Below are 14,063 nucleotides of genomic sequence, written 5' to 3'. Positions count from 1 at the left end.
ATCATCCAAACAGAAAATAAATAAGGAAACACAAGCTTTAAATGACACAACAGACCAAACAGTTTTAATTGACATTTATAGAACATTCCACCCGAAAGTGGAAGAATGCACTTTCTTCTCAAGTGCACGTGGAACATTCTCCAGGACAGATCACATCTTGGGTCACAAATCAAGCCTTGGAAAATTTAAGAAAATTGAAATTGTATCAAGCATCTTTTCTGACCACAATGCTATGAGACTGGAAATCAATTACAGGAGAAAACCTGTAAAAAACACAAATACATGGAGGCTAAACAGCGTGCTACTAAATAACCAAGAGATCACTGAAGAAATCAAAGAAGAAATAAAAAGTACACAGAAACAAGTGACAACGAAAACATGATGACCCAAAACCTATGGGACGCAGCAAAAGCAGTTCTAAGAGGGAAGTCTATAGCAATTCAATCTCACCTCAAGAAACAAGAACTATCTCAAATAAACAATCTAACCCTACACCTAAAGCAACTAGAGAAAGAAGAATAAAGAAAACCCAAAATCAGTAGAAGGAAAGAAATCATAAAGATCAGAGCAGATATAAATGAAATAGAAACAAAGAAAACCATAGCAAAGATCAATAAAACTAAAAGCTGGTTCTTTGAGAAGATAAACAAAATTGATAAACCCTTAGCCAGACTCATCAAAAAAAAAAGGGAGAGGACGCAAATCAATAAAATTAGAAATGAAAAGGAGAAATCACAACTGACACCGCAGAAATACAAAGGATTATAAGAAACTACTACAAACAACTATATGTCAATAAAATGGACAACCACGAAGAAATGGACAAATTCTTGGATACGTACACTTTTCTAAGACTGAACCAGGAAGAATTAGAAAATATAAACAGACCTATCACAGGTAATGAAATTGAAACTGCAATTAAAAATCTTCCAACAAACAAAAGTCCAGGACCAGATGGCTTCACAGGCGAATACTATCAAACATTTAGTGAAGAGCTAACACCAATCCTTCTCAAACTCTTCCAAAAAACTGCAGAGGGAGAAACACTCCTAAATTCATTCTATGAAGTCACCATCACCCTGATACCAAAATCAGAAAAAGATATCACAAAAAAAGAAAATTATAGACCAATATCACTGATGAACATAGATGCAAAAATCCTGAACAAAAAATACTAGCAAACAGAATCCAACAGCACATTAAAAGGATCATACACCATGATCAAGTGGGATTTATCCCAGGAACGCAAGGATTCGTCAATATACGCAAATCAATCAATGTGATACACCACATTAACAAATTAAGGAATAAAAACCATATGATCATCTCAATAAGTGCAGAAAAAGCTTTTGACAAAATTCAACAATCATTTATGATAAAAACTCTCCAGAAAATGGGCATAAAGGGAAACTACCTCAACATAATAAAGGCCATATATGACAAACCCACAGCCAACATCATACTCGATGGTGAAAAACTGAAAGCATTTCCACTAAGATCAGGAACAAGACAAGGATGTCCACTCTCACCACTCTTATTCAACATACTTTTGGAAGTCCTAGCCACAGCAATCAGAGAAGAAAAAGAAATAAAGGAATCCAAATCGGAAAAGAAGAAGTAAAAATTTCACTGTTTGCAGATGGCATTATACTATATATAGAAAATCCTAAAGATGCTACCAGAAAACTACTAGGACTAAACAATGAACTCGGTAAGGTTGCAGGATACAAAATTAATGCACAGAAATCTCTGGCATTCCTATATACTAACAACGAAAAATCAGAAAGAGAAATTACGGAAACAATCCCCCTTACCATCGCAACAAAAAGAATAAAATACCTAGGAATAAACCTACCAAAGGAGGCGAAAGACTTGTACTCAGAAAACTATAAAACGCTGATCAAAGAAATCAAAGATGATACAAACAGAGGGAGAGATATACCATGTTCTTGGATTGGAAGAATCAATATTGTGACAATGACTATACTACCCAAAGCAATCTACAGATTCAATGCAATCCCTATCAAACTACCAGTGGCATTCTTCACAGAATTAGAACAAAAAATTTTACAATTTTTATGGAAACCCAAAAGACCCCGAATAGCCAAAGCAATCTTGAGAAAGAAAAATGGAGCTGGAGGAATCAGGATCCCCGACTTCAAACTGCACTACAAAGCTACAGTAATCAAGACAGTAAGGTACTGGCACAAAAACAGAAATATTGATCAATGGAACAGGATAGAAAGCCCAGAGATAAACCCACACACATATGGCCACCTAATTTACGACAAAGGAGGCAAGACCATACAATGGAGAAAAGAGCCTCTTCAATAAGTGGTGCTGGGAAAACTGGACAGCTACATGTAAAAGAATGAAATTAGAACACTCCCTAACACCATACACACAAAAAAACTCAAAATGGATTAAAGACCTAAATGTAAGACCAGACACTATAAAACTCTTAGAGGAAAACATAGGAAAAACAATCTTTGACATAAGCCACAGTAAGATCTTTTATGACCCACCTCCTAGAGTAATGAAAATAAAAATAAACAAATAGGACCTTAAAAGGTGAACAAATGAAACTTAAAAGCTTTTGCACAGCAAAGGAAACCATAAACAAGACGAAAAGACAACCCTCAGAATGGGGGAAAATATTTGCAAATGAAACAATGGACAAAGGATTAATCTCCAAAATATACAAAGAGCTCATGGAGCTCAATATCAAAAAAACAAATAATCCAATTAAAAAATAGGTGGAAGAGCTAAATAGAAATTTCACTAAAGAAGACATACAGATGGCCAAGAGGCACATGAAAAGATGCTCAACATCACTAACTATAAGAGAAATGTAAATCAAAACTACAATGTGGTATCACCTCACACCGGTCAGAACGGCCATTATCAAAAAATCTAGAAACAATAAATGCTGGAGAGGGTGTGGAGAAAAGGGAACCCTCCTGCACTGTCGGTGGGAATGTAAATTGATACAACCACTATGGAGAACAGTATGGAGGTTCCTTAAAAAACTAAAAATAGAACTACCATACGACCCAGCAATCCCACTACTGGACATACACCCTGAGAAAACCATAATTCAAAAAGAGACATACACCACAATGTTCATTGCAGCACTATTTACAATAGCCAGGACATGGAACCAACCTGAATATCCATTGACAGATGAATGGATAAAGATGTGGCACATATATACAATGGAATATTACTCAGCCATGAAAAGGAACGAAATTGAGTTATTTGTAGTGAGGTGGATGGACCTAGAGTCTGTCATACAGAGTGAAGTAAGTCAGAAAGAAAAACAAATACCGTATGCTAATGCATATGTATGGAATCCTAAAAAACCAAAAATGGTACTGATGAACCTAATGTCAGGGCAGGAATAAAGACGAAGACACAGAGAATGGACTTGAGGACATGGAGAGGGGAAATGGTAAGCTGGAAAGAAGTGAGAGAGTGGCATGGACATATATACACTACCAAATGTAAAATAGATAGCTAGTGGGAAGTAGCTACACAGGGAGATCGGGTCGGTGCTTTGTGACCACCTAGAGGGTGGGATAGGGAGGGTGGGAGGGAGATGCAAGAGGGAGGGGATATGGGGACACATGTATGCATATGGTTGATTCACTTTGTTGTACAACAGAAACTAACACAGTATTGTGAAGCAATTATACTCCAATGAAGATCTATTTTAAAAAAAAAAGATCGCTGTCCAACAGAAATATCATGGGAGCCCAATAGGAAATTGTAACGTTTTTAGTAGCCAAATGAAACAAGGAACAAGAAATAGGTGAGATTAATTTTAATTATGTATTTTCTTTCACCTCACCCCAAATATTCATTTCAACATGGAATCATCGATATGAAAATCATTAATAAGGTATTTTCCTTTTATTTAAAAAATATGAAGCTTCAAAATCTGGTGCATATTTCACACTCACAGCCCATCTTAATTGGGACTGGCCACATTTCAAGGGCTCCAATGTACTCTTCAGTGTAGCTTTAAATCTCTCCTGATGTTTCTGTCCCACTGGTTTTCTCAAGATTAGGGACACCATGTAACTTAGAACAATAGTTTAGCTACTCTCTTTAATACTCTTGAAAAACACTGACTTGTTGAAGTTTGTTCCATTTCTCAGAATCACAGGACACTTTGTTCCTCTATTTTAATGAGGTAGACAGTTATAAATGTGCTGCCAATGGCCACTTAGAGATGGGGTTAGAGAGACACGGTAATCCTAGGATCTGCCCCACATCACAGCTCCCACTGTGGCAGAGTTGCAGGGACGGAGAGGACTCTGATTTGCTCTGTCATCAAAGGGAAGAAATTCTGCCAACAGAGCATAATACCCACTCATCTAAAGTGCTGGGAAAGGGCTTTAAAAAACAGGTCTGTTTTTCTTGCACTGGCCTTTCTTCCTGGAGGACAGGATCTCATATAGTATCATAAGCCTCAAGAGACCCTAATAAGGAAGGACCACACCTCAGGCATTCCAATCTAGCGAAAATCTATTCTATTTTTAAAAAACCCAAGAGAAAGGGCCCAGAATCTTCCCATTTATGGCTTCCAGTTCTCCACCAACCGACCCTCATTGTCAGGAAATTCTTCTCCATCTTAATGCAATGACTCTTACTAAGGCTAAAGCACATTTCCCTTTCTTTGCTTCCAAAATGCTCCCTTAAACACCCATTCAGGTCAGAAAAAAAGTGAAGAAAGTCATTTTAAAGGAATAGCTGTATGCAGAGCAGACGTGAGAAGTTCAGTTTAATACAAAACATGCATGGCACCCTCTTGTCTGGTTATGGAAGCATCAAGAAGAGGTTGATTGAGAGACGTACACGATGGCGGCCTCTCTCATTCTGATGCAGGCTTTTTCGAGTACACTTCTAATTGGTTGAAACAGTTTTGGGCAACAGCGCAAACGCCATTGTCTCCGGGTTGGATGGGAGTGTGACGCAGCTGAACGAAGTCCAAACGGATGACCAAAGTTGAAGGCTTGACTTGTTACTGAATGACATCCTTGTGTCACAGCATCGTTCCAGCTGTCCTTAAGTGCAATTTAAGGACTTGGGGAGTTACATGGTAATGTCATGGTGTCAGGGACCTGCCTGTGGATTTCGGGATAAGCCTTTCAAATACTAAATTCCCGTACGTGCACTCCTGACCTTTGCTCTTTCCCCTGTACAGGTAATGTGGGATTTACTCAAGGTCAACAGGAATTTGGATGTGCAGATTCCACTACGTAATCTCAAACGGCTTTACAATAAGCCTTCGATGTTGGGATTATCGCCATTGTGCTCTGTCACCCAGAGAAGGGAAATGCTTCCATTCAGAGTGGCCAGGTCTGCACCGGTGCAGGAAACAATCTCTGTGGTTGTCTAGTTACAGCAGGTTCCTATTAGTTACCTATTTTCTATATAGCAGTGTGTGTATGTCAATCCCAATCTCCCAATTTATCCCTCCTCACCTCCCTTTCATCCTTGGTAACCATTTGTTTTCTACATCTGTAACATTTCTGTTTTGTAAATAAGTTCATTTGTACCATTTTTTTAGATTCCACATATAAGCAATGTCATATATTTGTCTTTCTCTGTCTGACTTACTTCACTCAGTGTGACAATCTCTAGGTCCATCCATGTCGCTGCAAATGGCATTATTTTGTTCTTTTTTATGGTCAAGTAGTATTCCATTGTATATATGCACCGCATCTTTTTTTTATCCATTCCTCCGTCGATGGACATTTAGGCTGCTTCCATGTTTTTTTTTTTTTTTTTTGGTTCTCTGCAGAGCAATTGGTTCTATGGTCCTTTGGGGAGGTAATTCCACGGTATCTTAGGATTTGCCCATTCTTTCATTCCACAAGGATTTATTTAGTGACCTATGTGCCAGGCACTGGGCTGAGTGCTGGGGACACACAGTGACCATGACACAGACCCAGCCCTCAAATTGTTGGTGGCTCTGGGAAACGCTGAGAAGTAAACAGGCGATGGCAGTGAGTTGTGATGAGTTGTGACAGTAAGAGGGAAACCTCAGGGGGAAGGGTGACAGCTAATGTCACTGAGCAGGAACCCAGGGGCCTTCCCAGACAGACACCCCATGTCCTCCGCCTGCCTCTTGTTTATAGAAGAACTTTAGCCTCCTAGGCCTTCCCCAAGTCCCAAAGAGCAAATTTAATCAGAGAAGTGAGAAAATGCAAAAACAAAGCAAAACAGTCAAGCCAGAGAAAATAATAATCATTTAGCCATTAAACAAAATCAAGGACTCAAGGGTCACAGATAATATTCTGAACCATATCCTTTGAGCTGTTTTGGAGGTACTAAGCCCCTCACCAGGTGGAAGAAGTTAAGTGTACGCTGAACACAGGCACACAGACCCCAGACGGGTTGGAGCCAGAAGGTTGATGATGTTGACTCCCGACTACCTCTCCACCAAACCAATCAGAAGAATGTCCACGAGCTGATCACACACCCCACAAACCCTCTTCCTCATCCTGTCTTTAAAAAGCGTTCCCTGAAAGCCATTGGGAGTTCAGGCCTTTTGAATATTAGCTGCCAAACTCCTTGCTTGGTGCCTGGCAATAAATGCTGTACTTCCCTTCACCACAACTTTGGTATCAGCAGTCAGCTTTACTGCACGCAGGAGAGTAGACCCAAGTCCGGTTTTGGTAACAGTAAGACCCAGACCTGGGAGGGGCAGGGGGGCCGGGGAAAGCCTTGCGGGGGAAAGTGCCTTCTAAGCTGTGAACTGAAAGTTTAACAGAAACCATCCAGGGACAGAGGTGAGGGTATGGGAAGGAGTGTTTCTAGGAAGAGGGAATAACATTTGAAGCATGTTCTAAAAAGGGATGGGAAGAGTATGAACTTCTCTTGTTTAGCCTAATCCAACATTTTCTTGATGGTCAAGGGTCGAGGATGACCTTCCAAAACTGCTGCACATCAGTAATTACATCTCTTTTCTGTGACTCGAGTCCACTTCAGATGCCCCCAATCATACTTTCCCAGGGCAGGCTGGCCGACGGATTGTCATTTCACTGCCACTTGAGGTCTTATTTCCTGTTTAAGAGGGCGGCTGCTTTCTAAGAGTTGGTATAAAAAAAGCAACTAAACACACCAGACCGCTCACCTCTAAGCATCTGAAGACGCTTCTTAACAATTTAAAGCTCCAAACGCTTTGTTAGTTAGTGACGCTGTGAACTGAAGAGACCTTGCTCACTTTGCAGTCCTGTCCACTGCCCCACCCTCCAAACCTCCAAATCCAAGAGGAAGTTTTAACTCTTAATACGAATGTGATCCTCTGAATCTAATCTAACAAGGACATAATCCAAAATGTGAAAGAACCCTACACAGGTAGATAAATTAATCACAGCATTTACTTGTAATTGTGGAAAAATTGTAAAGAAACCTTCAATGGACCCAAATGGGTAAATGATTTGATACTAATGGAATATCCATTTCTGGAATTTATGCAGCTATTAACAAAGATGACAACTTACAGTAACTTGGAAAAGACTGACGAAAGACGTTAAGTGAAAAAAAATACAGAGAATTAGTCACACATTATGATTACAACCATGTAAGAAATACAAAGATGAAGAAAGCTGGAAAGAAATCTGCTAAAGTGAGAATAGTAGTCAAACTAGTATGCTATGGTTTTGAGCTTCTTCCCACGGTTTCTCTCTTCCCTACGCTGCATTTCTAATACCTTTATAATTGAAATCTTATTAAAAGTATTCACTCTTTAAGTTAGCAGTTTGAACATTTTCAAATCCCAGCAGCAAGTACAAGTAAGAGATCTGAGTGTCAGGCATCACTTCAACCTCCTGATGTACTGTAGCTTCTTCAGGGCAAAAATATGAGGGAGGATAAGGGGCACTGCCCTGAGAATTTTTATAGACATTGGAGAATATCAGGCAAATAGAGTTAGAAAAGCTGGAAGCAAGCAACAGATTTAGAGTGAAGTCAAGTTCGGAAACTTTTTTCTTTAGGGCTTTGAGGAAAACAATGATACATAGTTTTTGAAGCTGAACAAAACCAGGGTCTATGATTCTAATTCCTACTCTGACTTCTCTGCCACTGATATGTTCTTAGTTTGGGGATAAATGGATTGATTTCCTGTGTGTTAACTGACGTATAGATGGTCAACAGCGATGGCAGTGATGACCTATGGGAGGGGATCGGGGGTTACTGAGCCCTTAGAGGGAAGACAGAGCCAGGAGATTGTTTTTCTTTCTTCACATCTATGAAGGCGTAACTTGAAAACAACGAACTGTTTTCTACCCCCTCTGAGCCAGGAAGATGACAAAATCAGTCTTAATTGTAGCAAGAGTTCTCTAGGTTATATTATAGTTAACTCCTTCCATGTAGAAAGATTAGTTAATGGCAGTTGTGGAATTTCCTTTTCTAGAGATTTGTAACAATAGGTTAGATCTACATCTGGCCTCGAATGCCTTAGGCGTGGTGCACAAAGAAACAGAATGAGCAAAAATAGCACTCACACTCACACACAAATACCACCGTGTGCCCCAGTCCTCACTCGCAGATTTTAACAGAGGTTTTAAAACAGTTTATATTCTCACCCACCCTTCAGCTGAATCCAAGTCTGAACTACACCAGTCACAGAAGAGACTTAGAAAGTTGGCCAAAAGGCATTTACCTGTACTAGGAGTTCCAGCTTCCGGTCATCAAGAAGATGTACTTGACATCGACGGCCTTCCGTCATCTGAGAAAAAAGACAAATGATGGTCACCAAGAGTCTAGTGGCCTTTCACGGGTTAGAGGGTCCCCAATGCTGATGTCACCAGGCACGTTCCTCTGGGCAGAGCTTCCCCTGGGAGTTGGAGCCATATGAGGCCAAGATGCGGCAGGACTGCGTCATTCATTCATTCAACAATATTTATCGAGCATATTCTGTGTGCCAAGCACTATTCAGAGAGCTGGGTGCAGAGCAGCACACAAGACTAGGTCCCTGCCCTCATGGAGCTTACATTCTAACAGGGAGATGTAAGATAAATTAGCAAATGCGTATATACCATAATATCAGGTGGTGATAAGTGTTCTTCATTCTTGAGTCATTCTTCCGTTCAATAATTTTATTACCGTGCATTAGGGACACAGTTCAGTAGCTGGTCTCTGCACCTCTCGCCTCATCCCCCTAAACTGACGACCACCCCCGCTGCCAGCTGCATTTGATTTCTGTGTTAATCATCCCCTCTCCTCATTTATGACTCTACTCCGTACAGAGCTTTCACTTATGTTACAGGAACCCTGGAGGTAAGTGCTCACAGCTGAACTTGACCCCTGACCCTTGTACCTTTCACCACTAACATATCTGTGTAATAGGAAGAGCATCTTGGCAGGAACTGGAAGACCCAAGTCAAATCTTAGCCCCGCTGATTACTGGCTGCAGGACTTTGAACAAGCCTCTGTTCATCTCTGCACCCCTATCTCAGACACAAAAGCGAGTGGGCAGGCCCAATGCGGGTGCTGGTGAATGTTTAACAGTTGGCTTTCTGGAAGGAGAGAGTTTTACTTTGTAGCATTTGCTGGAGCCCTGGCATCACCCTCGAAGGAAATCCTCTGAAGAGCAAGCCTTCTGGTAGCTGTCACAGCTGGCCACCACTCTAACCAAAAGGTGTCTTGCCTCTCCAAGTATCTTCACCATCTCTGATTTCAAGCTACTGTCAGGATAACACTGAGTGTTTCTAACAGACAGATGTAACACATACCACCTGCAGATAGAATGCCACTGGGAGAGGGCATGCCCCTTCCCCATACCTTCCCTATGCATCTCTTCTACCTGGCTGTTCCTGAGTTTTGTCCTTTTATAATAAACCAGTAATCTAGTAAGTTAAAAACAAAACAAAACAAAAACCGATACACACTACCTCAAGAGTGTAGATGCTAGCAAAGGACAGTAAAATAATTAGGAAGCAGATTGATTTATGCAGTTATTATAGTATTTATTACCCTTGCTTTTAATATAATTTATTTAACTGTAAGTTTATATAATTTAGTGTTAATAATGCCTATGTTTTACAAGCGGAGCACAAAATTCCTGAAAATATAACAATTGGTGCTCATGAGCTGCCCCAGTACAGCTGCCAGGACCAGAAGACCCAAGGACTCCTTTCGGTCCTTGGATTTTTATATGACTGTAGCCCCCACAGAAGCCACCTTCTTCTCCCCCAGCTACCAGCCACTTCACGCAGATCCAAAGGAAGGATGCACATGGGCTGATTCCGGCCCTGCCTCACTACATGGGCATCAGAGTCCCTTCCTGGAAGCGCCTTCTGCAGGAAACACGCAGAAGGTGGCCTCTTCTCTTGTTGCCCAACCCGGCTCATTCCCTGATCATCGGCACGTGCAAAGCTGCTGTGTACTCCTACGAGAGAATTCTTTCTCCTTCCCCTGAAGAAGGCAACGAAGTCATATTATTATTCACGCTTCCATCAAGTCATATTATCACTCACAGTGATTCATAAGAATATGATTCAGCCGTAAAAAAGAGGAAATCTTGTTACTGGTGACGACATGGATGGACTTGGAGGGCACTATGCTCGGTGAAATAAGTCAGACAGAAGAAGACAAATACTGTATGATCTCACTTATATGTGGAATCTAAAACAAACAAACAAACAAAACCAAAAAACCATGAGCCCCTAGATACAGAGAACACGCTGGTGGTTGCCAAAGACAGGGGATGGACATGGGGGGCGGGTGTGAATTGGGGAAGGCGGTCAAAAAGTACAAGCTTCCAGTTAAAATAAATAAGACTTGGGAATGTAGCTAACTATAATGAATAATACTGTGTCATATATTTGAGAGCTGCTAAGACAGCAGATATTAAAAGTTCTCGTCACAAGAAAAAAATTTTGTAACATATATGGGGACAGATGTTAGCTAGACTTACTGTGGTGATCATGTCACAATATATACAGATATCGAATAATTATGTTGCATGCCTTAATATAATCTTATAAGTCAACTATATCCCAATTTAAAAAAAGAAAACAACTTTTACAAAATAAATAAAAAACTTTGCTGGAAAAAAAAATCCATTGGCTTCATCTCAATCATTCACCCCTCTAAGTTCAAAGAAAACTACTATAATTATAAATTACACGAAAATATATGCTTCCATACCAAAATGTATAAATTATTCTTTTAGCAAAAAAGTGCACCCAGGGCTTCCCTGGTGGTGCAGTGGTTAAGAATCCGTCTGCCAATGCAGGCGACACGGGTTCGAGCCCTGGTCCAGGAAAATCCCACATGCCGCGGAGCAACTAAGCCCATGCGCCACAACTACTGAGCCTGCGCTCTAGAGCCCGCGAGCCACAACTACTGCAGCCCGCGTGCCACAACTACTGAAGCCCGAGCGCCTAGACCCCGTGCTCCGCAACAAGAGAAGCCCCCGCAATGAGAAGCCCGTGCACTGCAACGACGAGTAGCCCCCACTCACCGCAACTAAAGAAAGCCCACGCGCAGCAAAGAAGACCCAACGCAGCCAAAAAAAAAAAAAAAGTGTACCCCAAATGTTCAAGTTTCAATAGGGCAGCTGACAGCAACTGCACAAGTACTCTGGATAACATTTTAGATATTCAGCACTTGAGTTCTCATTAGGAAGAACTCAAGATCAACAGAGAGGGAGTTCTAGAAAGGAGAGTGCTACGACCATCTGGCATATTATTTTGGAATTCCTTCAAAAACATTTATTAAGAATTTGAGAAAATTCTCTGAAGGGTGGGGACAATTTTAAGGAATTTTTAGAAAGCAATTCTGCTTGTCCTGTGTATATTTAAAGCACAAAGTTTTGAACTTCCTTTTACTGTAAAAGGTTAAGTGTATAAACATGTTCTTGGGTTACTTATTCACGTTCTAATAAGCTGTATAAAAACCAAGGAAAACTGGTATCCAAGACATTACTGTTGTAATTACATAAAGTTCTAATCACAGTCATAAAGAAGAGGTAGCCTATCATTTTCTCAAAATATTTCCAAGCATGCAAAGTGTGACGTGACCCCGAGTTCATACCCATACCTAAAAGTGTATCGTGAGATTCTCATTTTCATCTGAAACATACAATTCCCATTCCCTTGATCTCACCTTATCGGCTCAGCAGTTTAAAGAAGTAGCTATGCATCCAGATGTTAAGATCTACCCAAGGAGCTTCCAATTCATTCTTCTCTTCAACGAAATCTCATTACTAAGCCCTGAGGAATTTATAAGCACACTCCCTATTCTAATAGGAAATTTACAAGCTGCCTCCCTTTTGGAAGGCAAACTGTCCCCGAGAAAAGTCAGCACAGAGAAGTGAGTCTAAACCGAGACTCAACTGTGAATCATCACGTCTTTGAAAGCACAACTTTCTTTTGACAGCACAGCTGTGGCTTTTTTTCTCAAAAGGGAGACCTGTCTATTGTTCTACACGGATGGGAGATCGGAGCAGCCTGTTCTCGTCATCAGTTCAGAAGAAGTTTGCCGTCCTGGGTGTGTACGGAGAAAGAGTGGCTGGACATCTGTAGCTCTGTCTGGCTTCCTGGCATCACCCTCAAAGGAAATGCTTTTGGAGAACAAGGCTTCTTGCAGATGTCAGCTGGCTACCACTCCAGCCATAAATCGACTTGTTACGGTACAATCCCATACCAAGCAGAAGCCTGCCAAGTGCACTGTGACCCTCAAAGGACACACAGAAAAGTGTTATTTTGAAAGTGAGGTGTCCACCCCATTTATCCAACTTTGCTGTTAAGACACACACCGAATCACGAAAACTACATTTAAACATGGCAATGCATTTGTAACACGAGCTTAAGTGAACACAGTAGAATATGAGACATGCACTATAAAGGCAGCCAATAAAATTGTCATGAACATGTACGGGAATGAAGAGGCAAAAATAAGACAGTTGATGTGCTAGGTTAATAGGCTTATGGGTGGTCCCCTATCCCCACCCCTACCCAAATATGACTTCACATCTTTTTTCTTTTTCAGTTAAAAAATGTAAAAAAGAAACTTAATCTAGAAATATGAAGGACACTTTGAGGTCAGCCATAGGAAATGGAGCTCAAGAAGCTTCCTTCTCAGAAAACTCTTCCTAGATTGCCTATATTTTAACATATCAAATCAAACTAATTAATTTACAAATGAGAATTATGATTGTCACAGATGTTAGAAATCTCAAGACCGAAAGTTTCACACCTTCTCTCCCTGCAGGAGGAATTCATGGGAGACCGACTGAGACCAGAAAGGATTCAGGGAGCACAGGATCTGAAAGGCGGGGACTACAAATACCTGTGTTCGAGGGCCTCCGTCTACCAGAGCCTAACATATTCTTGATGGCGGAAGGGGGTTCTGTCCAAGTATGACAGAGGAGTCCCCTCTGCAGGGCATCACCGAAAAACAAATAACTAACTACCTAACTAGCAGTGACAAACTCCCCCAAAGGGCGATTCTGAAGAGCTTTACGTGGAGGGGTACAGGGTTCAGCATGTGAAAATATGTTTTATTAGGAATGTTTTCTCTTCAAATTCAGAACTAAGTAAACCCCATTCCAATATGCTTCTTGTTATCACCTTTTTCTCTACGCATCACCCCCTCCTCTCTCTCCATCTTTGAGTCACTTCTTGGATGTCCGCTCTCCCCTTTTTCTTGCCCCTTGTCAAATGTGTTATCTACTATGGTATATACATGAAGTGGAAGTACTCTGAAGAAATAACTCTAGTTCCCCTGTTCATAATATTTTCAGAGAAAACTAATGCAATTGTGCAAATGACAACAGGGTAACAGATAATAAACTTAGAAAAAACATACGACTTCAAAAATAAAAACTGAAGCCCATTCAATTAACGCATGTTACCATAATATTTCCTGAGACTAATTTATACTGGAACTGTTATCACTAAGACACTGGGGGCTGAGGTGAGGGTAGGGAGGGAAGGAGAGCCCGGTTCCTAGTTACCACGTGCCTACTTGTTCATAGCTCTGCACAAGCTACCAAGCTGTGATTCAGATTCACTTTAGAGACAATACCTCATGGACAATAAAAT

The 14,063-nt window shown here is 40.8% G+C and overlaps 1 protein-coding gene across 8 annotated transcripts in view; it reads right to left on the bottom strand.

Moving 5' to 3' along the window:
* Positions 1–14,063, bottom strand: part of FRMD4A (FERM domain containing 4A) — a 331,795-nt gene that overhangs the window by 190,289 nt on the left and 127,443 nt on the right. For 7 of the 8 annotated variants that reach the window (XR_004348140.1, XM_032620676.1, XM_032620632.1 and 4 more), the window contains exon 2: positions 8,675–8,740. Coding sequence is in view for 7 of the 8 variants with exons in the window: in XM_032620676.1 (XP_032476567.1) it covers positions 8,675–8,740 (66 nt within the window). In the remaining variant the exon portion in view is untranslated. Of the gene's footprint in view, positions 1–8,674; positions 8,741–12,123; positions 12,293–14,063 lie in introns of those variants that run through there. The other variant, XM_032620642.1, reaches the window with a different exon arrangement.

The sequence above is a fragment of the Phocoena sinus genome, chromosome 2, assembly GCF_008692025.1.
Source record: "Phocoena sinus isolate mPhoSin1 chromosome 2, mPhoSin1.pri, whole genome shotgun sequence".
NCBI classification, from domain to species: Eukaryota; Metazoa; Chordata; class Mammalia; order Artiodactyla; family Phocoenidae; genus Phocoena; species Phocoena sinus.
This window is presented reverse-complemented; position numbering and strand designations above follow the sequence as displayed.